Source organism: Nyctereutes procyonoides, unplaced genomic scaffold, assembly GCF_905146905.1.
Source record: "Nyctereutes procyonoides isolate TBG_1078 unplaced genomic scaffold, NYPRO_anot_genome, whole genome shotgun sequence".
Classification (NCBI taxonomy): domain Eukaryota; kingdom Metazoa; phylum Chordata; class Mammalia; order Carnivora; family Canidae; genus Nyctereutes; species Nyctereutes procyonoides.
Window position 1 is genome coordinate 42,984,869 of NW_026575047.1, and position 25,005 is coordinate 43,009,873.

A 25,005-nucleotide genomic window follows, 5' to 3' on the forward strand; every position below is an offset into this window, starting at 1 on the left:
AAAATTAAGGTAAACTTCCAATACAGAATGGGAGGCACTGCTTTGGAAGGCAGGGCCACAGGCTTTGCAATCACATGACAAGGAAGACCAGCTTCATTTGTCACTAGCTTTGTGATTCTTTTAGGGACCACCTCAAATCCTTTCTGGGAACTGCTAGATTGTAAACTTTATGAGGACTGAAACTGCATCTATTACATTCATATATCTGAAGTGCATGAAACAACAGTAATGACTTTTCCTCAACTGCTAACTATATGCCAGTGCTGTTTTGTCTTATACTGATTAGTTATCATTTAACCCCCTCAACAACTATATAAAGTAACCACCAGTATTTTAAGAAGGTATGCAAAGTATGTAGCATACAGAAGGAACAAAATAAATGTTCCCATTCGTTCCCAATAAAAATATCCCATACTTCAGAATCTCCAGGTCTTTACCTTCCTTTACAGCCTCTGCTGGTAAGACATTATTTCTCAAAGAAAGCCTTTTTTTTTTTTTTTAAAGAAAGCCTTAAATAAAGTTACAGGTTTTACTATTTTTTGGTTTTATTTAATTATGAGTAAAGAATTTTAACTAGATGGCAAAATTGGCTTTCTGGAACAAACCCTTTGAGAAAAGCAGTCATAAGGGAGCATAGAAAGAGTAAAAAACTTGATTAATTTCAAAGGAAAATTATAAAGTTTTCTTAAAGCTAGAAAAGCTTCCTAATTGATAAATAATAGCTATCTGAGCATTAAATAATCCACTGTACTTAAAAACCATAAAGACATAAGAAGAAAGTCTACCATTTCAGACGACCGTAACATTTTTCTTATTGAGTATTACTGGTAAAACCATTTCACACAAATACCCTTTTTAAGTTTTCCTTTTAAAATTGTTAAAATTTTAAAAAGAAACAAATAAGTTTTATGAAAGTCTATCTAAGGCGTCTTACCCATCTCCCAGCCTTCTTAAATATGGACAGGGAAAGGCAGAAATGTCTGAGCAACTACTGTATGTGCTACAATCTTTATATGTGCGTTAACTGTTGAAGAATACATGATAATTGTGAAGCACATCTCAAAGTACCTGGTACTTTAGTAAGTATTCAAGAAGTTCTATATACACAGTTTTCAGGATGAGCACTGGGTGATGTATGGAAAGAATTAATGAATCCCTATACTATACACCTGAAACTAATATAACACTGTGTGTTTACTGGAATTTAAAATTTAAAAAAATAAATAAATAAAATAAAATTTTTAAAAGTGCTAGATATTATTGTCATTTAAAAAGTCATATTTAATCCTCATGAAACCCTAATATAGGTATTTCGCTGCTGAATTTTACAGATAAAGAGTCTAAGGCTGCCAAAGCACCTCAGTACTAGAGCATGAATTTAAACCCATGCCTATTTACTCAGAGTCATTTTTCTCTACAAGAACTCTCAAAGTGCTGTCACAGGAGCAGCAAACATCACCCAGAAACGTACTGTAAATGCAAATTTTCAGCCCTGCCCAACTATAGTAAATTGGAAATTCTGGGGCTGTGGCCCAGCAGTCTGGGTGTGAATAAACCCTGTATGTGACTCCCATGGTGGCACAAATGTGAGAACCAGTAGACCCACTGTACCGTGCTCAACCAGAGCAATTATCACAGGAGGTCTAGTGTCTGTCCCTAAATGGTGCCTCTTCTTCCCTACTATCCACTTTTCTGTGTCTCATTCTATCTTCAATAACCCATCAACACCCTTCACAGGTCTTCAGCAACAGCCTGCTTCCCATACCATGCATGGTAAGAGCAGACACTGCTCTAAGACTGACACACCGACACCAGAAGCTCAAACTTCTGAAGCAAGAGTGGCCTGGTATGGACTCGACCACTTACTAGCCACATGACCTCAGCAAGTGACTGGAGTTCTCTGGCCCTACTACCCCACCTTTACAATACAAAATACAATACAAAAAACAAGGCTGTCAGTGTTTGACTGAAGGAGAAAATGAACACAGGAGACAGTATAGTGACTAAGTACTAGAAGGTATTCAATAAATGACTGAATGGTAATCTGATGATTACCATTTTCATAAACATGCATTTCTGCCACCCTCCACTGCACACGCATACATTGTGACCAAGGACTCACCATCACAATCCCAGCTCAACAGGAAGACTGGGGCTGGAATCTCAACTACACCATTTCTTAAAACACTCATCTTTGTTTCAGAATCAAGAAGACCCACTTTTAATTCCAAGACTTAGTAAGATATGAAAGACATACAAGCACACCCACAGACGTGGCAACCAATTTCATGGAGACCTGGAAAATGGGAGACTTGTGGAGGAAAGATACTGACCAAGAGAAATATCCATAGTAGTAGCTTCTTAACATTATGCTGGCTGGGACCCTGAACCACCCATGACAGGATGAACTAGGCAGTGTTGCCAAAACCTAATAAGCTTTACTCAAAAGTAGAGTGTTCAAGAATGCAGGAGGTGACCAAGAAGGAATTCAAAGTCATGCAGGTAGGTTAAGATCACCCCTGGCCTCTAACTAACTAGTTCAAGATGATAGGAATGGTAGAAAATAAGCCTACAATCAGATTACTGGCTCCCATGGACCAAAAAAGGAATGTAGCAATGCCTTAGTAGTAAGATAAAACTCACATTTCCTTCTCTGGACATAACAAAGAGAGACAGCTGAGAATTCCACCCCAGCTGCTAGATGCTCCATATATCACACAGGGTTAGCAGATAATCCAAATGCAGGACTCTATGGAGGACTCCAAGAATGATGTACAAGGCCAATGGCTCCTCCTAGGTTTAGAAAGGAGTAAACAAACAAACAAAAACCCTGGTAGTACAGATGATGTTCTCTGTACTCAAGGATAAAGACCCTTAGTTACAATCCTCACATAAAAGGAAACAGAATTCCTGGAGGAGGAATATATACTCATGAGAAAAGGCACTTAAGATGCATATCACCTGTCCAGCAATCAATCAAAAAATTAGTGTACCTTTCAGGAAAATGTAACTTCTACATCCCTGCTGCTATAAATATATTCCTAGTGTTCTATCTGGTGGAGCTATTTATGGATTTCTCAATTACAGTTTCAGTGGGCTGACTTTAATAAATCTAATAGCCTCACATCTCAGATGGCACAGCAAATTCCAAAGACGGCAATTAAAACCTTTAGTCTTATCATGAATGGACTAGAACTTCAAAATATAAACCTTGCTATCCCAGTTCCCCAACTGTTAAATAAGAAAACACTTTCTTCTAATCCATAGGTTTCTCAGGCCAACTGAAAAGGTTTCAGTTAGTATGGAAAGAGGTAAACACAAGAGAGTTCCAAGTAAACAGCCTATACAACACAGAAGGATGAAACAATGTGGGTTGCAATTCAATTTTTCACCAAGAGTCAGTACCAAATGCACTGTGGACTTATAATGTGCAAGGAAGCAGAAGTGACAGAAGCAGAAGTTAAAATGAAAGCAAAACAAGACAAAAACCAAAACAAAATGACCAATTTAAATAGAATCTCTGCCCTCAAGATGCACACAGAAAAGGAGTTAAGGCATGTAAACAAAAGCCCATTCATGAAGTGTTTGAGGTGCTTTTTTAAAAAGTCTGTATGGAGTAGCTGGGGCATGGAGGCAGGAGTGACAGATTCCACAGGAAGTGGAAGGTTCAGGAAGGGCTCAACAGAGACAAGTGACAGGAAATGAATCCTGAAAGATGAATCCTCTCTTGTGTGTGTGTGTGTGTGTGTGTGTGTGTGTGTGTTGGGGGTGGTGTAGGGGGTTTATTACTGCATTTCATCAGAGAGAAACAGATACAAACACTGTTTTTGCACAGCTGGACGCTAGCACAGAGTGGGAAGTGGTTTACCTGAAGCATCATCGAGTCAGCATGGCCTGGGAGTTTTAAACTCCCAAAGGCTGACTTCAAAATAGTTTTTATTTTTGCTGCCCAAAAATCAGGTGTGGAAGATGCCTGTCTACACCTCATTCCAAGACCCAGGCATTACCAATTCCATTAGCATGACGACCTGCTTTGCTAACTAGCTACACCAAGCAGATCTGGCTTTCATTATTCACAACCACACAAGGAAGTACTCACAAGAAATCCAAAGGATATAAAAATGTCAAAAACAAGGGGGAACATTAATTTCCATACCTGAAAATCACTACTGCCTCTGCTAAAAGGTAACCAGATTGTGCTCTTGTCACACACCTTGGTATTTTTCTGAGTCAATAATCTAGCAATAATCTATTTAGGAATCTACCACAGATCCGTCCTTTTGAAATGCGTGTCATTTCCCATGTACCTGCATGGTCAACGGCTGGTGAGGGGTTAACAGCCATGTGGAAAGCCCTAAATCTACCCAAACAGCCTCAATTTGTAAGAAAGGGGCATCTGAAACTATCCTGTTTATTTGGTTCATGCTTAGACTCTTGGGGTGGATCAGCAAATCTGAAGGGTTTATTTAAAAAATGGTGTGTGTGTGTGGGGGGGGCATCCCCATACATTCTGATCTGGTAGGTATGGGGCAGGACTTGAAAATTTTCATTTCTAACGAATCCCTAGTGATGCTCATGCCACTAGCTAGGGACCACGCTCTGAAAACCAGTGCTCTAGAACAGTCCAGTTGGAAGTCAGTCTGCATCACCCCACATGCTAATTATTGCTGTAAACAATTTGGATAGGCTCCATGTCTTAAATTTGACAGAAAGATGACAAGTAGAATTCAGTGCTAAAGACATCCACTAAATGTAAAAGGTGAGAGAAGCACCAAGGCTTCAAGAAACAAGGCCAAGAGAAGTAGTATCAATTTGAGGAACTGAGAGTAAAACCATCCTTACTTGTACGTAACAGATAAAGGAGTAAGATTTTGAGTTTGAATCCCTGCTTCACTTCTTCCTAGCTAGTTCTTTCATCCATCATATGGGCCTCACAAGGATGAGGAGATAACATAGATCACCATAATGGAAGGTCCTCAGTAAACAGTTCCACCTTCAATTTCTACCCATACCAGGGAGAGCGCTGTCAGCACAAGTGTATATGCTAAAGATGCAAGAGGAAGCCACACAAAGTAGAACATTTACTCGCTTTCATCAATATAGAGATGGGTCTCTAATATTTTCTTAGATTGATTATTTATTTGAGGTGGGACAGGGGATGAGGGGGAGAGGGGAAGAGAGAGAATCTCAAGCAGAATCCCTGCTGAGTGTGGAGCCTGACGCAGGGCTCGATCTCACAACCCTGAGATCATGACCTGAGCTGAAATCAAGAGTCCAATGCTTAATTGACTGAGCCATCCAGGTGCCTCAGGATGGGTCTCTTTACAAACCACGTCTATTTAAAGTTTCTATCCATCACCTGTGACATGGGTTTGCATCGCCTTGTTTTATCCTCACTCCCACCCTCTGGTTGTTGCACAGATATGTTCTCACTCAGGCTTCCAAGGCAGCTCCTGCCGAACGTGCCTCACTCCCTGGTGCTGTGCCATTTTTGGCCTCTCACACTGACCTCCTCAATGGTCATATCTGTGGCTCCTCTGAGACTTTCTGTCATTCTATCAGCCCAAACCTGTAGGTTCTTTCTTCAGAACAGCTTAACCAGCTTCACATTCCATTTGGTGTGCTGCAACGATGAAGCGATAGGCCTACCACTTGACAGCACCTCACCATCTTCCTGTCCCCCATCTCCAGCCTTTCTCTTGACTTGTGTTCTTTGGGCCCTGCTGGCATCATGCTGTGTGCCTGGCCAGACGATCTCCAGCTGCTCTCCACCCTGTTATGTAAAATCCCACATTCCCTACACCAGGGCTGGCCAACAGAATTTTCTGCAGTGATAGCCATGTGTGACAACTGAGCACTCTGCAGTGGAGGAACTGAATTTTTAATTTTATTTCACTTATATTAACTTAAATAGCTACATGCAGCTGGTGGCTACTGTAATGAACAGAGCAGCTCTACAGAAAATCATCTCCAGGTATCCTCCCATGTGAACTGTCCTCCCCAGTTCAAGCCAGATGCCTCACCACCCGACAACACCATGTCCATGCCTTCCATCAAACATTGTATGTCCCACGTTGCCTGGGTGGCTCAGTCAGTTAAGCATCTGCCTTCAGCTCAGATCATGATCCCAGGGTCCTGGTTTCAAGTCTTACATTGGGCTCCTTGCTCAGCAAGGAGCCAGCTTCTCCCTTTTCTCTCTGCCACTTCTCCTGCTTGTGCTCTCTTGCTCTCTCTCGAATAAATAAGTGAAATCTTTAAAAAAGAAAAAAAAATACTATTTCCGTCTCTCTGTTCTTCCCTCTCTCCACAGCATGCCTACCCAGGCTCAGAGAGCCCCCATCTTCCCTAGAGGCTTCTCAACTATTTCTGCTAATATCTCACTCTTTCTGCTATGAACCCTCATGCCTACAGAACTCATCTAACACTTGGATAGGTAGCGCTTATGTGGTCATGCTCATGCACTGGAGCCCCTGTGAAAGAACCTATCCCTCTGAGACTAGACCCTCTATTTCCTTAACAGGTGATTCACAAATACTTTTTGAATGAATTAAAAGTACAGAGCCTTAACATTTTGGTCTTCTTTGGACACAATACCTTTCTTCACTAGAACCACATGGAAATTTCTACTCCAAACCCTGCCCCTCTCTACGCAGCAGACATTCAGATGCTTGGGAAACACCAAGTGATTTTAAAGTCATCCTGCAGACAGGCCCTGAAAAGCCCTGCCCTTTGTATATATCTGCATCCACTCTGCAACTGCCAAAGAAAAATTTAAAAATGCTACTCACAAATGCAGGACCTAGTGACTTCTAATCAAGTTTCTGGAGACTGATGAAAAAGCCCAACAGAAGGAAACTAAAGTTCTTACTCTATAAAACCATCAGAAGCTAGACTGAGGAACACTTGATTTCCTTATTTCTTCTGGCACTGGTGACAAAGTGTTGTTATATAATTACAGACCTCAGATCTGGCTGGAAAAGGCCATCAGCCTACAAAATGCTGGAGTAGACCCATCAGATATGCATTGTTAAGGCAAAAGCAGGTAATTCATTTAAGAGATCAGAAAGCTGATAAAACTCTCTTTGTAGGAGCAAAATGGAACCTAACAGCCAAGTAGAGGGCAAAGCCAGGTTATTTCAACTACTGCTCTGGAAACACACTTCCCAGGAAGAACTGATAAAATGTGGCCATGACCACATAGGCTCTCTCTCCTACAAGGAGCCGCCTGAGAATGCTGAGCTGAAGCAACCTAAATTCTGTGGCCCTTCAGAATTGTGATTATTTATGCAAACTACACTTATTCAAGAATAAATTGCTATAATTGATAAAAATTCTAAAACCTCTTCGTTCTGAGCACATCCCCTTGCTGTGCAACCCCACCTTCTGGAACTGTTTGGGCTCTGAGAGCTGTTCTCATCAGCACACAGAGAGAACACTAATTCATGGCACAGAGTCCAAGTCTTCATAAAAGCTGGAAACTGAAGTCCAGGGTCAAAAAGAATCCAATGTGGTGGCAGAAAATCACTCCAATAAGATTTTCTCAAGATCTAAATATGAGTCAAATGAAATGCTCTTTTGATCTCCCCTAGTTATATGGGCTTTGGAGTCATTTGCAGGATTTGAACTCTTCATCCACCACAGCTGTGCATCCTTAGACAAGTTAGTCACTCCTTTGATCCTCACTACCCTGGCTCTACAGCAGAAATATTACCCAAACCTTAACATGTGTCTTGTGACAAACAACATCATTATAAGAAATGGCCCCTGTCCTAACAGAAATAATTCTAATCATTACATATTGTTTTGTTTGGTACGTTTTCAGTGAAAAGAGGCATTCAGTGCAAAGATATTCCAACAATGCTCCTCTATCCTCAGAATGCTTCTGCCTCCTCCCAGAAGCAAAACCAATGAGTATTCAAGAAAAAGGAGAAAGCAAGGAGGACATAATAAGCCAGATCTGTTGGGGTTCTGGAAATTCATTTTGTAATTGGAATGGCTCTTCCCCTCGAAAATCTAATAAATGTGGATTTTATCCCAAACATATGGCAGGTAGTGGTAACCAGCCCACATCTAGTCTCAGAGCATGCCTTGGAACACAATTTACATCACACATTGAGTACCTCTCTGGTTTTAAAAAGTATTTCATTTATAGAGGGAAAATGCCTTTTGGCTTTCCTGAGGGAGACCTAGAGAGGTATGTTCAAGACCACAGAAAAATGAATTTATAGTTAAAGGATCTGATAAATGCACCCCAAGTTGTCCCCTTTTTTGTGTTCTAATGGTCATTTCAGTCAGCAAATTATCACCCATATAAACCTTCTCGGTTTCTGTTGGCCACAGCCATCCATTCTGGAGCATCATTAACCATGAAGTGTTAATGATGTGCCCATCATTCCTGTGCCCACTGGAACACTTTTGAAACTGGTCAAGAAAATTATTCTAATAAACACAAGTACCAAAGAGCTGCAGGAGATGTACTTTAGGAGACAAATGCTTCCTGTTCCAGGGCCTTGGCTTTCCTCTCACTGGTCTGGGGCTAAGAAGTCACCCATCCTCCTCTTGGAAGAGGAAGCTCTAAATACAACATACCCAATCAAGTAACTCATTGGGATGGTTATTACTGACTTCCCTCTATCAAAAGGTATAATACACATTTTGGCTAATTTCGTCCACTTAAGGGAGATTTCAAGTAGTAACTATTAAACTCTTCTCCAGTGTGTCTAACAGTACATAAAGGCATTCTAACCCTTATGGGTTCACCCCAAAAGAGGACCACAATGCTATCTTTTCAAATACTCCTCTCTTCCTTCCAGTCTTCCCAGTGGTACCTTTATTTTTTTCCTCTTACTAAGCCCACTTACACCAAGTCTTGTACTTTGACTTCTCTATGCAGCTACTCTGAATCTTAAGTTCAAACCAACTAGTGACCTGACCTGCCTGGAGCACACAGGCTAGACTCAATTATTTATAATTTCTGCTACCTGATCACATCTGTTGCAACCCCTATGAAACTTTAGGCAAATTCCTCAATCTCTCTGTAGCTCAGTTTCTTCACTCTTCCAGATGACTGGGCTCAATCACCCCTAAAATACAATGATTCCTAGAACTCATCAAATGTTTCCCCACCCTGACCTCTCCCACAAAGTTCACTCCCTCTCACAGAGCTGACTATATGGGACACTTGCTGGGGTTGGTTCATCACCACAAAAGTAAGGTGCTAAGAGAGAAAGGAAGCAAAACTTTCCCTGGCACCGAAAGTATGGATTCATCCAGGTCTCCTTATTCTTGACATTTGACACCCACTGTCTCCTTGTACCCTGTAGAGCTTAACGCCTGGCCTCATCAGATCTCTTCCAGAACAAGCCTGGGGCCTGAGATAAGAGGCATCCAAAGCCCTTTCCTCCTCCTCCCTCGGAAATTTAAAAATCCTGCTTCCTTTTCAGCTGTTAGTCTGAGGGAGGATATGTTTACTGCTGCTAACATCCAGTTGACTTGGTTGCTATGTCCCATAGTGCTTAGTGTGGGGGTGGTAGTAGGGCCTATTTTGTTTGTTTTATAAATATCTACCTTTGCTTCATGTGCCTGACTTTTTCTTTTATCATTGGACAGCATCCCTCATTCCTTACCCCTTCTGGTAAAAGCCTATGCTTTTATCTTGACAGTGAGAAGGGCTCTGGAGCTAAAGGGTTCGTGTACCATGTTCGTAAAAATTATATATATTAGCAGTCACATGGTTTTGCTGTATGCAGTCTGCTGTAAACAAGCGGCTCAGACCATAAGTCCCCTAAGGATTAGAGATCATAATTCAGGACTCAAGAGATACAGGCACTAGTTCTAGTATGGCTTCTCAATGTGCTAAATGACTAAGTAAATCTCAAAGAATGTATCTATAGAATAACACTCTATCAGACATTCTATATTTACATAGGCTTTGTAGCGATGGCTGTACAGATTTCCTCACAATTGTAAAGGAAGTCACATATGTACAATAAAGACATCATTAGCACATTTATTTCGTTGTTTACAACACCTTCAATCACAAAAACAGCATCACTAAGTAATCAGGGACCTCACAATTAAAAATAAAAAACTTGGAAAACAGTGAGCAACTTTAAGACTGTTGCTGTACCAAACGAAGCAGATTTTATTAAAATTTTAGTAGTTTTATCTATATTGAATTTCATTCACTTGCTCAACAAATGTTCACTGAGTGCCTACTATGTTCCATGTGAAATGTGCTTGGAACAGCTTAGACGAGAACTACATTTATTTGAAAAGCCTGTGTGTATCCACAAGGGCAGAGACAATGCTCTGTTCAAACCTCAAGCAATTAATTACAGTGAGCTCTCTGTTAACATGAGCCCTTCCATCTACATTCAAAGGTACACCTTACAGAAAACAAGGGTGCCCATTTTAGGAAAATCCAATATGCAGAAAGTACTTCCAAGCCAATAACAGCATTAGAGGGGAGAAGTGAAGAATTACACTGTCTCTAAAAAATGTCTAATTCCTTCAGAACAGATAAATTAAACTAAGCCAATTTAACACCGCTCCAACCAAGGGATCAAAGTTAACATCTCCAATAATCCAACAAGAATGTGTCAGGTGTCCTAACATGGTATGCCAGGAAGGGCATCTTTTAAGTAGTATTCCAGCTAAAATATGGAGAAAAACACCATATAAACCCCAACTACTACATAAAACAACTGACCTATACTCTTCCAAAATGTCAATATCATGAAAGACAGGCACAAGAGCTGTTCCTGATTAAGAGACTAAGGAGATATAAATAAATACAATGTGTAATCCTGGATTAGATCCTAAACTGGGAGGGGAGCGGAAGGGAGGGGCAAGGAGAAGGATGCTATAAAGGACATTATTGGGATAACTGGAGAAATTTGGATATGGACTTACGTTACATAAGGGTATTATTACATCAATGTTGTAACTCCTGTTTTTGCTAATTGCACTGTGGTTATGAAAGAGAATGTCCTAGTTCTTAGGAAATATATGCTGAAATAGGGAGAGAATAGGGTAGAATGTCTACAACTTTCAAACAATTCAAAAATATGTAATAGGTAAATGTGATTAAATGCTGTTAGTAAGAAAGGGGTAGAAACGAAGTGGTATTCTTGTAACCTCCCTATAAATCTGAACTTACATAAAACATTTAAAATATTTAGGGGATCCCTGGGTGGCTCAGTGGTTTAGCGCCTGCCTTCAGCCAAGGGCATGATCCTGGAGTCCTGGGATCAAGTGCCACATCAGGCTCCCTGCATGGAGCCTGCTTCTCCCTCTGCCTGTGTCTCTGCACAAGTGTGTGTGTGGGGTGAATAAATAAATAAATAAAATCTTTTTTAAAAAAAATTTAAAAACACAAGAAATGGAAGATGAATGTTGGGTTACTTATTCAAAAGGGGGGGGGGGCTTTACCTGTACAAGTCTCTAGCATATTAAGTGCTGTGATATTTGTGTTTTATGGAAAACTGTGTGAGACAGCTTGGTCTACAAAAGAAAGAAAATGGGTCTGAGAACCACGATTTCTGGGTAAAGCCCTACCTTTTGCATTTTACTAGATGAGCCATTTTGAGCTGTTCCCTTAGTATGATGAGGGTCACAATGTGGCTTCTTCACCCTCACCTGGATGCTGGGACAACCAAAGGGCATAACACATGTAAAAGTGCTTTTGTAAACTAGAAGGACTATACTAATAGGGACTCGTTTTTAAGAAGCTATTATCCAGAAATAGGTGCATGCAAATGAGTGTATTTGCATATCCATGTATTATCCAGAAATATATAGGTGTATGCAAATGAGTGTCACACCAGCAGGGGAAGTATTCACAGAAAACCACAAAGTGAAAGGACTACTCTTAAATCATATCACACATCCTTTAAGTTCATAAATGGACTGACAGTAACAAGTAATTTGGAAAAGTTTTTCTCCCAAGAAGCAATTCAGTCATAAAAGAGTATTATTAAAAATGAGCACTTTTTTTTATTATACTCTAAAGTGAGAGCCAAATCTGCTAAAGAAAATGTTCTTCAACTCAAAAAATATCCAATTTACATTGAAAACATGGATCTTAAAAGATAACCACAACGTGCCCAAACTCTGTTTCCAAAATACTGTGTTTAAACTGCCTAAGAAGTGGGTCTGCTCAGGGCCAACATCTCTACATTAGGACAAATCCCCAATCCCTAAGAGGTCTGACTTGACCCCAAGCCATGGGAGCTGCTACAGTCTTCAGTGCACCTGACTCAGAGATGAGCGCTGTGCTGGGAAGCGGGCATGAAGAAAGACAGACCCAGGGAGGTGGCCCATTGTCCGTGAAATCCTCCATCAGGCTTTTCCCCTCACCTCCTCCCTCAGTCACTGACCTCTTCCATAAGGAAAGACGGTGCCCACTCTCACATTGTTCTGAGCCTCAGCCACTGTTTTTTCTGTTCCTCAAATCTATCAAGCCAGGCCTCTTCACTTTAGATCCTGTACACCTGTTGTACACCTATTCCCCTGGGCTAGAACACCATGTCAACATCTTTGCATGGCTGGCTCCTTTTGTCATTCAGGTCCCAGATTAAAGATTTATATTATTGTATTTTATTTTAGACCAGGAGGGGCAGAAGGAGAGTGAGAATCTCCAGTAGACTCCTCGCTGAGTGTGGAGCCCTACACGGGGCTAGATCTCACAATCCTGAGATTGTGACCTGAGCCAAAACCAAGAGTCAGATGCTTAACCACTGAAACCCCAGGCGCCCCCACATCTCAGCTTAAATGGCACACCTTCCCTGATCATGCAACCTAAAACAGTCCTGAGTCTGGCACCATCACATCATGTTATATTCATTTTTGTAAAGTTTTTCCTCCTGATGTGTTTTCCCGGTTATGAGTTGTCTGCCTTCTCCTCACATTAATACAAGTACCTTGAGAACAGAGTCCCTTGTGTTTCGTTTATAGCAAAATCTCAGTATCCAGAACAGAGCTTGGAGCAAAGCAGGCACCTGAATGAAAGAATGAATTTCCAGTTCCATGCCCATCCTTCCAGCAGTCGACAAGATACCCTTCAACATGCCTGGAGAACAAGCTCAGCACTTCTTTTCCGTATCTGGCAATTGCATCAGCTGTCACTCGCACTCAAATTCTCAATCAACTGTCCTACTTTTCTTTCATTCCTCCCCCTATTGTTTGGTCCTGCTGCTTTTTCAAAAATACTTCTTGCATTTGACACAGCCTCTCCATGTCTACTCCCACTAAACTCTCTAGGCCCCTGTCACCTAGACAGACACTTCTCAACTTGTCTAAGTCTGTAACCCTTCAATTCTCAGCAATTCATCTGGCGATATCAGTGCCTCCATGGAGCCTCAGAGGCCCTAGTGGGAACACAGGGCTGACAAGACACGAAAACCCAGGCACAGCCACATTACGTGCCTGGGCTCTCGAGTTCCAGGCCACTGTCCCCAATACCATTGTGCACAAGTCATTAAAAGAATTCATTAAAATGGCCCCATGCAAACATTCAATGGTACTGCCACCTGCACAGTTTGGAAACCTTCCTACGTTTTTAATTATTGTAACGTCTTCTGGATACATCTTTATTCAAAGACTAAGTAAAATATTTGTAATCCAGCTAGTTTTTCCTTTCTTACAGATAAAAGTTCTCAGAATCCAGTGTTTTTTCTTAGTTAGGAAGAGTTTTCTCTCTTCTGCCAATACTTAACCCCTGGCAGATCCCAAATATAAACTGAAAGAAAAACTTGAACATACTTTCTCTTCTTTCGCTTCTTCCTTCTTCCTCTGGGTGCAGAGAAGTGACCCCCTGTCCACTGGACACAGAATATAACAGATACCTCTCTTTACCAGAATAGCAGAAATGCCCATGACCTGACTCCATTCACTGAAAACAAGATACACTGTCACCCTCCTTTTAAAAAATTGATAACAAATTACCCCTAAGTATTCTTGCAGACAGGCATACTTAAAATCTGAAGTTAAAATTTTCTTCAGTTTGGCCTGCCCAATTAGAAGAACTTCCTTTATTAAGAATATTTCTTAGAACTCATTTCTAAAGAGCCTTGCTTCCCTAACAGAATGAAGCTTTTTTTATGCTTAACACGCTTTACAGCAGTTTCTATGACTAAGCCCAAAAATACAGATTTAAATCGTAATTTTTTTCATGGATTAGCTGTACCACCTCATCACATCATCTTCAGAACTTGTGTCCCCACTCCACAACAGAGAGGCACATAATTAAATCGTAATTTTTTTCATGGATTAGCTGTACCACCTCATCACATCATCTTCAGAACTTGTGTCCCCACTCCACAACAGAGAGGCACATAACGCCCACGGTCCTCATTAACTCTGGAGTTCTCAGATGCCATGATGGCAAAATCAGAAAACTTCAAACTGGTCTCTCTGCCTCTACTCTCCCCTAAATTATCCTTCATGCTGCCATCAATTAATTTTTCCAAACTACGACTATATTCATTTCCTACTGCTGTTACAACAAATCATCTCAAACTCAGAGGCTTAAACTGACACTAATTTCTCATCTTACAGTTCTGGAGGTCAAATGTCTGAAACAACTTTCATTGTGCTAAAATAAAGATGTCTGTCTGTAGGGCTGGGTACCCTGAGAGGCTCTAAGGAAAAACTTTCCTAGCTTTTTCCAGTTTCCAGAGGCTGCACTCCTTGGCTCATGGCCCCTTCCTTCCTCAAATCTAGCAGTGTAGCATCTACAAATCTGACTTGTGATTCTCCTCTCTCACTTTTAAGAACCCTTGTGATTAGACTGGGCTACCTAGATAATTCAAGAGAAGCTCGCATCTCAGGACCCTTAATCAAATCTGTGAAGTCCCTTTTGCCAAGTAAGAGAAATAGTCACAGGTTCTGGAGATTAAGTCATGGACATATCTGGGAATCATATGCTGCCAGACAAGGACATCAGAAGAAAACTAGACTCTATCTTTTATGTATAGACATAAAACTATATATAGCAAACCAAATTCAGCAACATATGAGAAGGATTATATATGACAAAATAGGATTTATTCCAAGAATGCAAGGTTGATTTAACATTCAAAACCAATCAACCTAATAAACTATACCAATGAAAAGAAAGGAAAAAGGGCAGCCTGGGTGGCTCACCGGTTTAGTGCCAACTTCTGCCCATGGCGTGATCCTGGAGACCCAGGATTGAGTCCTGTGTCAGGCTCCCTGCATGGAGCCTGCTTCTCCCTCTGCCTGTGTTTCTACCTCTCTCTCTCTCTCTCTCTGTGTCTCTCATGAATAAATAAATAATCTTTAAAAAAAATAAATAAAAGGAAAAAAAAAGCCATATGATCATCTCACAGATGAAAAAAAAAAAACTTTGACAAAATCCAATGCTCTTTCATGATAAAAATATTCAAACTAGGAACAGAAGGGAACTTCTTCAACCTGATAAATGCATCTATGAAAAACTCATAGCTAACAACATCATACCTAATCCTAATGGTGAAAGACCCAGTACTCTCCCTTTAACATCAGAAACAAGGCCAGGATATCTGCTCTCATCAGTTTTACTCAACACTATGCTGGAAGTTCTACTCAGGCAATCAGGAAAGAAAAAGAAAAGGCATTCTAGATAGGAAAGCAAGAAAGCTATCTGTATTTTCGGAGGATTATGATCTGTATACAGGAAAATCTAAGGGATCCATTAAAAAACTATTAACCGGGGCACCTGGGTGGCTCAGTTGGTTAAGTGTCTGCCTTCAGCTCAGGTCCTGATCCTGGAGTCCAGAGAGTCTGCTTCTCCCTCTCCATCTGCTCCTCCCCTGGCTCCTTCTCTCTCACTCACTCTTTCTCAAATAAATAAAATCTTAAAAATAAATAAATAAATAACTTTTAACCAATAAAACAAGTTCAGCAAGGCTGAGGTTGTAAGATCAATATATAAAAATCAACTGTGGGCAGCCCCGGTGGCGCAGCGGTTTAGCGCCGCCTGCTGCCCGGGGCGTGATCCTGGAGACCCTGGATCAAGTCCCACGTCAGGCTCTCTGCGTGGAGCCTGCTTCTCCCTCTGCCTTTGTCTCTGCTTCTCTCTCTCTCTCTCTCTCTGCATCTCTATGAATAAATAAAATCTTTAAAAAAAAATCAACTATTTCTATACACTAACGAACAATCTGAAAATGAAATTAAGAAAACTGTAATTTGCAATAGCATCAAGAAGAATTAAAATAAAGTACAAGGTTTGTATACACTGAAAACTGTAAATCATTGCTAAAGAAATTAAAGATGACATACTGGAAAGGAAGAGACTTAACAGTCCAGAAGTAATTCTTTATATTTATGATAAATTTTCAACAAGCGTGCCCAAGAAAATTCAATGTAGAAAGAAGTCTTCTCAACAAATGGTGCAAGGACACCGAGATGTCCATATATGAAAAAATGAAGATGGAACCCTCCATTAGAGCATACAAAAAAATGTATTCCAGAACCATACACTTAAATGTAAGGGCTTAAACTATAAAATTCCTAAAAGGAAACATAGGAGGTTAAATTTTTTTGTGACCCTGAGTTAGGCAAAGTCTTTTGTAGATATGATACCAAAAGGACAAGTAGTAAGAGAAGTAACAGGTAATTTGGACATCATCAAAATTAAAAACTTTTGAGCTTCAAAGGGTACCATCAACAAAATGAAATGATAATCCTTATGGTGGGCAACAGTTTTTGCAAGCCATCTATCTGATAAGGGACTTGAATCCAGAATATATAAAGAACACTTAAAATTCAACAATAAAGAAAATTAAAAATAAGCAAGGAATCCAAATAAACATTTCTTCAAAGACATATAAATGGGCAAAAGGATCTAAAAAGATGCTCACAATCATTAGCCACTAGAGAAATGCAAAACAAAACCACAATAAGCAGGAGCCTGAGTGGCTCAGTTGGTTAAGCATTTGCCTTTGTTTCAGGTCAGGATCCTAGGATCCTGAGATTGAGTCCCATGTCAGGCTCCCTGCTCTGCAGGGAGTCTGCTTCTCCCTCTGCCCCTCACCCCGCTTCTGCTCTCTCTCTAAGTAAAAATAAAATGTTTAATAAAAAAAAAAAAAACCCACAATGAGTTATCATTTCACACCCACCAGGATGGCAACAATCCAGAAGTCAGGTAACATCAAGTGCTGGTAAGAATTTGGAGACACAGATCCTCAACATTGGTGATGAGAACATAAAACAGTACAGCAACTGAGGAAACCGTGGCAACTCCTCAAAATGTTAAACAGAGAGTCATCATGTAAGCAGGCAATTGTACTCTTAAGTCCAATCACAAGAAAAATGAAAATACAAAGTCTATCAAAAACTGCTGCTCATAGCGACATCATCCGTAATATCCATAAAGTGGAAATAGGCCAAATGGCCATCAACTAATGAACAGAGAAATAAAATGTAGCACAGCCATACCACAGAGTATTACCCATCAATAAAAAGGAACAAAGTTGCTTTAACATGTACCTTAATTAAAGATGTTCCACTATGGAAAAGAAGCCAGTCACAAAAATCCACGTGTTGTATGATTCCATTTACATGAAATTTGCGGAATAAGTAACTCCATAAAGACAGAAAGTGGGTAAGTGGTTGCCAGGGGCTGGGAAAAGGCAGGGAATGGTGAGTAATTACTAAGAGGTAAGTAGTTTCTTTTCGGGATGAGAAAATCTTCTCAAGTTAGATGACAGTTATGATTACACAACTGTGAATACACTAAAAACCACTGAATCGCAGACTTTAAATGTGTGAGTTTTATGGTGTGTGAATTATATCTCAATAAGAGCTGTTTTTAAAAGTCCAAGGTGTTCAGTTCATGTGCAAACCCACTGTTGAACATAATACATTCTCTCTAAGTAGTCTGGAAAGAAATACATAAAATGCCTTCTAAGAATGCATATATTTTCTTTATGGGTTACATTTAACATAAAAATCATCTGTGTAGAAAAGTGATCGCATGAATGTTGTATGCTAGACAGGTACAGGACTATTACTAACATCATATGGCTTAAAATAAAGAAGTGCATAAAACTGACAGATTTAAAATAACCCCACTGAAGGTACCTCAGGAGCTCTCACATCTTTGCCTTCACAGCTAACCTCTGATACCCTTTATAGACTTCTCTCTCATTACTCCTCAACACAAATGCAGCTGGGCCATTTCCAGTGCCCACCCTTCCACCGTGCATCAAATACCATGCTCACAGTCACTCATCCCCTCGACTATCTGTCTTAGGTCTTGAACAAATTCTGGGGACTTTTCATCCAACCAAATGCTTCTTCATCTCCAACATACTGTCCCATCAATGACATTTTCCTCACTCTCTCCAGACCACACCAATCCAATATCCGCTGGCCTCTGGCAGCTCTATCTATCCACACCCCTGAGGGGACCCCTCACCATTTTTCACCACCCTCATGCAGCTAATGCACTCTCTTGGTAATTAAAAAGAAAAAAAGAATCACCTACACTTTACCTTTTCCAGCCTTGATTCATTGACTTATCCACTTCATCTGATAGTTGCCTCACTTTCGGGAGATGATTTATCAGCTTCCACCCGAGCCCTAATGTAAACAGCACTCTCACCAATGACAGAGTGCCACCTAGTTGCAACACAGGGTAACTCCCAATGGCAGCAGGAAGATCTCCACAGCACGTTTCTGTAAATGTGCTGACAGTGAAAAGAAGCAGCCATGGCATAGGCATTGGCATAGGCATCGTTCTGTAGGACCGTGCAACTGTTTGATGTGCCGCTTGCCACCTGACAAGTTTACCTCACACATCTTACAGCTATTCGTTGTTCCCAGCTCAGTGCCAGCCATGCAGGAGTCATTTAGCATTTGCCAAATCAAATTCAATTTCTGAAGTACACTACTCATGTAGATGGTTAAAAATTCCTGTGATAAGCACATGAGAGCATTTCTGAGTTTCCTCATAACAAATAAAAGGCAGAGATGAGTATGAAATAAGAAATCTCATGATTTACTCACATATAATGGAGCCTGCTGTGGATTAAGTTTCATGACCCAGGACACTGAAACAGAAAAGGAAGAAATAAGTGAGAATGAAATTAAAAGCTATCACCAAAAAAATATAAAAGCTGCAAATGCTCTATGTCACGTATGGCCATATGAACACAATCAGAAGTCTGAGGTTGTTGGATGCCTGGCTTTCCTTAGAGGTTAGGGAAGGCTAGAAGGTCAAGGACTGCAAAACTTCTTATAGCCTCACTTCAATCCTTTCGACTGGGGAGAAAGACTTTCTGATTGAAAAATAAACACAAAAGGCTCCACTGTCCTAGGAGAATTTTCAACAACCAACAGGGTATTAAATGCACTTACCAAAGTAAAACCAGTGTACATTCAGTTATACTTTTACATAATTGCCCAAATTCAAGAAGTGCTGCATGGCCAGGGCCTCCTCCAGCCTCACCAGGGAGTTGGGGACAAGGGTACAGTGGGCCAGAGCACACTCTTCCTGTCTGCCCACAGAGAAGGGAGGATACCCTGCAAAGAAGGGAAGATACGGCTGGCCTCCACCATATACACGCTGTTACCCCCTCCCACCCCCGCTCAAAATTAATAGCTCGGTTCCCAACTGTTATCTTCATTAAATGAATGCTCGCAAAAATCTTAGGAAGAACTTTAGAGAAGACTCGTAGGATTGTCTAATACCCTCCTGAATATCAAAAACAGCATGCTCTCAAGGTTTAACTTGGAGATTTGACCAGGAGCTTCAAGTTAAAATACCATGGCCCAGAACTGTGGACTTCAGGATGGTAGGCCCTTTTCCAAACACCCTGAATTTGAGTATAAGCTGATTTTGTCCTCGTAGGAGTCAGAGAGGTAGACCCCAAAGGACGTGATTATAATTTGATCTAAGAAAGTTTCTTACTCATAATAAGTTAAATGGATTAAATTAAGGCACACAGTAACTAACCAGTAGTATAAACAACAGTACAGAAATGTCATTCGCACATGCAAAAAATAGATAAAATCACATTCTTTGTGTTCTACCAGATTACAAAAACCTAACAGTAAATTGAAATCCAAATAGCACTAACAGCAGCTTATCAATGGCTAAATGTTTAGAATAAAGAGCAATGAATGCCTCAGCAACCATGTGTAATCTAAGTAACAGAATCCTCCCGACACTGAAATCCTCCCAGATCTGCCAGTTTGGTCAGGCTGTGGTATGTGTATGTCCAAGATCAAGGCTCACCCAAAAAGCAGTTAACACACACTTAGGGGAAAAAAAAAAACAAAAACCAAAGCTATAATCGGGCTCCTAAACCCAGTCATCCCCCAACCACTTGCAGGCCACAGGCTTTTCAGCATGTTTTGCCAACAGCCTGGGGGCTCGGCCACATTGGCAGACCACCTCCACATCCACCCCTGTTCATTCTCTGGCCCACTCCCCGCACTGAGACACCTCCTGGCTTCTTGGCACTTTCCTTCCTGTTTTCATGGAATGATTTTTGTACCCTTAGGTGCTAAAATCACCTCCAAAAATCCACAGTGAAAACCAAACTTGAGAAATGTACCAATAACTCATTTAGTAGAAAAATAAGGGAGATCTCCAGTCCATCAAATTCAAATAGAAAGCATGGATGGAAAAGAAAAAACAAAGTGCTTGAGTACTTTTCTCAATGCATTAAATATCCATTTAATTTAAAATTAAGCTCACTGTGCTCACTAGCCTTTTAATCAGCTTTCCAGATCATGTCCAGACTTGCCTGGGACAAAGGACTAAAAGAACCTATAACTTTATAAACCAATTTGCCTTAACTTCTGAAGTGTTCCCCTCAAGAAGTATCCGTGGAAACTAAAACAGGAATTAACATTTCAGTAACCCATAACAAGTGGAGAAATCTAGGGAGACACACTAGTGACTTATTGGCCCTCTGATGTTTCTTCATCTGCCAAGAAACTTATGACAACTTAGTTTGCAAAGACCACAGACATCAACCTATTTGAGCAGCTGCCGCTGCGTTTGGATAAAAGGGCTGGTTGAACTCACATGGCCCTCAGGAAGGGCTGATGCATCTCAACTGTTTGGTATTATGAACTCGCCTAAACATATATCAAAGCCAGAACCCATACAAGTTGTTCTGATATGAGGATTAAAGAGGAATGACAAAGTGTCTGTCCTCCCACACTGGTCAAAGGGACAGGTCATTGTTATGCTGGCAACAGAGGCTGTTGAAAGAATAAAGCTGTCAGAAGTCATCAAGGCAATGACCCCAGAAGCAACAGATTGGTAAATTCAGATTGCTTCAGCTTCTTCAACACTGACACACAAGAGAAAAGACAGGCCTAATATTTACAGAACTTTATGTTCAACATTATCTTTAATCCCTGTACAAAGACATTTTCCCCATTTCACTGGTGAAAAAAAAAATCAAGTCTTTCAATGACTAAGTTACTTATTACCAACTTTAAGAAGTAGGAGAGCCCAGAATCAAACCCCATCTGATGCCCAAATATGTGCTTTTCAGGATCTCCTGAATGACCTCAATTCAGAAACTAGCTCATTTCACCTCTAGTGCCTGTTCTACAAATATCAGAGACAGACGACTCCATTGCTGTTAATTGCTGTGCCTGTACAATGTACCAGGCATGGTACTGAGGCACTGAGGGTATAGAAGGAATAGAGACAAAATTCCCAACCTTCACAGAGCTTTATTGTAGAGAGTAACACACTTAAATATGACAGTAAAATAAATGGTTTTCAGTGATAAGTTCTATGGAGGAAAATGAAAAAGAGGAACAAAATGTTTTAAACATGGTACTGAGGGAAGGCCTCTCTGAGGTGACATTTACCCCATGAAAATCTAAGAGATTAAGAAGTGTTTGACAGAAGTAACATGTGGAGAGGGTTCCAGACCCCCAAACTGGCTCCAGCACTCAGAACAGTTTTGACACTAAGCCACCAGAAAACTTGCTACATATAGTGCCCAACTCTACACATTTAAGTGTGCTTACTTTACTTGACAACTGTATTTTTGAAAGAAGCCTATTGCAGGAAGGCAGCCTTTGGGTCAGAGTAAACATACAAAAAAAAAAAAAAAAAAAACAAATTTATTCTCTAAGCCCCAACTGAAAGTCTTTGCTTTGTCTACAGATTCTTCATCAAGCCTTCCCAAAAGGAAAGTTAAGGAATGCACTCTGTCCACTAATGATTTCATCAAGGAATTTTCAGAGAGAAGAACCCTACAATTTCGTTCTTACCCAGACACTAGTGAATGATGTTGACCAAGTCCACACTTCCCTGGGCTCCTTTCACATAACACTAGGACAACACATGACAGACGTGGTGGGACACTAAAAGCTGCACACCATTTGAAAGACTATGAAATGGAAATATCAACATTCAAACACTTATGGGATCCCTGGGTGGCTCAGCGGTTTAGCGTTGCCTTTGGCCCAGGGCGTGATCCTGGAGTCCTGGGATCAAGTCCCATGTCGGGCTCCCTGCATGGAGCCTGCTTCTCCCTCTGCCTGTGTCTCTGCCTCTCTCTCTCTCTCTGTGTGTGTGTGTGTCTCTCTCATGAATAAATAAATAAAATCTTTAAAAAAAATTCAAACACTGAAATGATGTGATTTCAAGTATGTTCACCAAATCTGCCACTCAGCAGGATCCGGCTAGAATTCTGTCCAGTCATAAATCTGCAGGGTGAAGAATAAAAACAAACTCAGTAATTAAGTGTTTTCATTCTTCTCACATTTTCCATTTTATTGCAAAATGCCGAAAGAAAGCAAAAGGAATAGTTTACTGTTGTACAATAGCAACACATTCACTTTATGTCCAAGCAGGATTTCTCCACCCCGAATGCAACAGTCTCAGTGATGTCAGAGCAGTTCTCTGACAATTCTCTGGCAGCTTGCAGGGTGCTGCTGGACAAGCAGACACAGGCTACGACCTCTCCCTGCACTTCAGAACGAACGCTCACCAGCCTTTCCCTCACAGGGCACCAGGCGCACAGCATCATCAGAAGGATCAGCGATCAGTGTGGGATATGCAGTGCTTACACAGGTTAACAGAGGCAAAAGTTCCGGAATCGTTTACAGGTCGCACTATCTGCAAAGGATTCTGAAGAAACTCAGTTGCTCTAAAGGATCACAAGGAAACTCAGGCATAAGGTGGGAGGGGCTATTTGGTTGGTTTGGGGGGGGACTAACGAAGAGTAAACAATTCTACCAACCAGAGTGCCTGAACAAATGAACGCAAAACTACCAGAAGCTACCAAAAAATGACATGCCTTTATAATGACTGGTGTCCAGAGCAGAGACTGGCAAACATTTTCTTTAAAAGGCTAGATGGTAAACATTTTAGGCTTTGCCAGGTCATAGGTTTTCTGGTGCAATAAGTAAATGAATAGGTGTTGCCATGTTCCAATAAAACTCTTTACAAAAGGAGACAGTGGACTAGATTCAGCCAGTGTTCCCCTAGAGTGCCAACTACAGATCAAAACCTAACAAAATACCTCTTAATAAGCTAAAGAAGCAGGGTGTCCCCATGCAATCACTCTGGAGGGCTCATATATTTTCAGCTAGAAAAGATTTCTCAGCACAGCGAAGTTCTAGAGTGCTTATACAATATCCTCTAGGCCAGCAATCAAATTACGTGGGCGGGCATCCCAAGTTCTCTAGTGATTAACTGTATGACCCTGAGCAAGTAAGTCAGTGGACTGTGTAACCTCAGTCTCTTTATGTGCAGTGAGAGCATAAGAATTCCTGCCTACAGCATGGTGTCAGTGGAAGAATTAAAGGAGAGAATCCAAGTGAAGTGCTTAGCAAAGTGCCAGACACAGATCTCAATGGAGACTACCAAGGAAAATACTTGGAAAACCGTAAGTGGTCAAGATAAAAGGCATCAGGTATCCAGAGATGCATTTATCTAAAAACACATTGGTGGGTAAATCACAATTTTAAGACAAAATAACAAAATAACCGTAGAAAAGAATCTGGAGGAACAAAATAACAAAAATGTTAAACACACATATTTCTGAAAATAACAGCCAATTTTCATTAAGTTATCTGTTTCTTAATCCTAACTATTCAGACACTGAACAGATACTACTTTTGTAGTCTGAAAGAAGACATTATACAGAGCACAACTATTTCAAGTCCCCTGTCATTCAGGGTGTCACAACTGAACTGGAATTAAGTAAAAAGACATTTTTCTTAAATGTGCAAACTGAAGAAATAAATCTACAATCTTTACTAATGCTCCCTAGAGCCGATAAAAGAAAAGCAATTAGAGTAACAATGTCTGTACTCATATGTATCTAAATATAAATCAAACTTATTTTCTAGCCATATCTGCATAGTATACTAAAGAAACATAACACATGCTCCACTCTTAATGAAATGTCCCTGAAGGGAGGGGGGGGGGGACCAAAAGCCCAACATTACATCGGGAATTACAGGGAGACCTGCAAACTCCCTGAATCTGTTAGCTTCCTGACCACATGCCATTTCCTAAGGATCAGCTGTCCAGGTCTGCTGAACTTATCACTTCAATGGACATGGTTTTTGTCATTCACAACAGGGAAGCTTCCAAATCTACAAGATGTGCAAACCACCTTCACAATCAACCCCAGTCCCAAAAAAAGGAGGGCAGCTGTTTGAGACTCAGCCAAGAGTAAATAAAGGGTTTGTACCTGCAGGATACTTGCACTGCAAAATGTGCTTCAAATGAATTTCCACGGCCTGGGATTCTGCTAAAACTGTGCTATGGTAAATCCATGGAAACCCACAAAAATTTGGGGTGAGGGTTAACATGGAAATGACAATACATACTCTGGATTCTTGTAAAATAGTGTTCTGCTCTTCAGGAAAATAACAGGATCCAAAGACTCCTTCCTTCATTCCTAAGGAGTCTGGGCTGGTGGCTATAAACATGTTATGTACTCGTTGGGGGTGGGAACAGGGAATTCTGAACAATGGAAAAGCAGCAGGGTACATAGAGCGAAGAGG

General features: G+C 40.7%; 1 protein-coding gene across 2 annotated transcripts in view; it reads right to left on the reverse strand.

The window, feature by feature from the left end:
• The window catches only part of AKAP13 (A-kinase anchoring protein 13), a 324,337-nt gene that overhangs the window by 218,834 nt on the left and 80,498 nt on the right, over nucleotides 1–25,005 (reverse strand). For both annotated transcript variants that reach the window (XM_055326518.1, XM_055326519.1), the window contains exon 2: nucleotides 19,015–19,058. In XM_055326518.1, coding sequence (XP_055182493.1) covers nucleotides 19,015–19,047 — 33 coding nt within the window. In that variant the 5' untranslated portion in view covers nucleotides 19,048–19,058. The remainder of the gene's footprint in view (nucleotides 1–19,014; nucleotides 19,059–25,005) is intronic.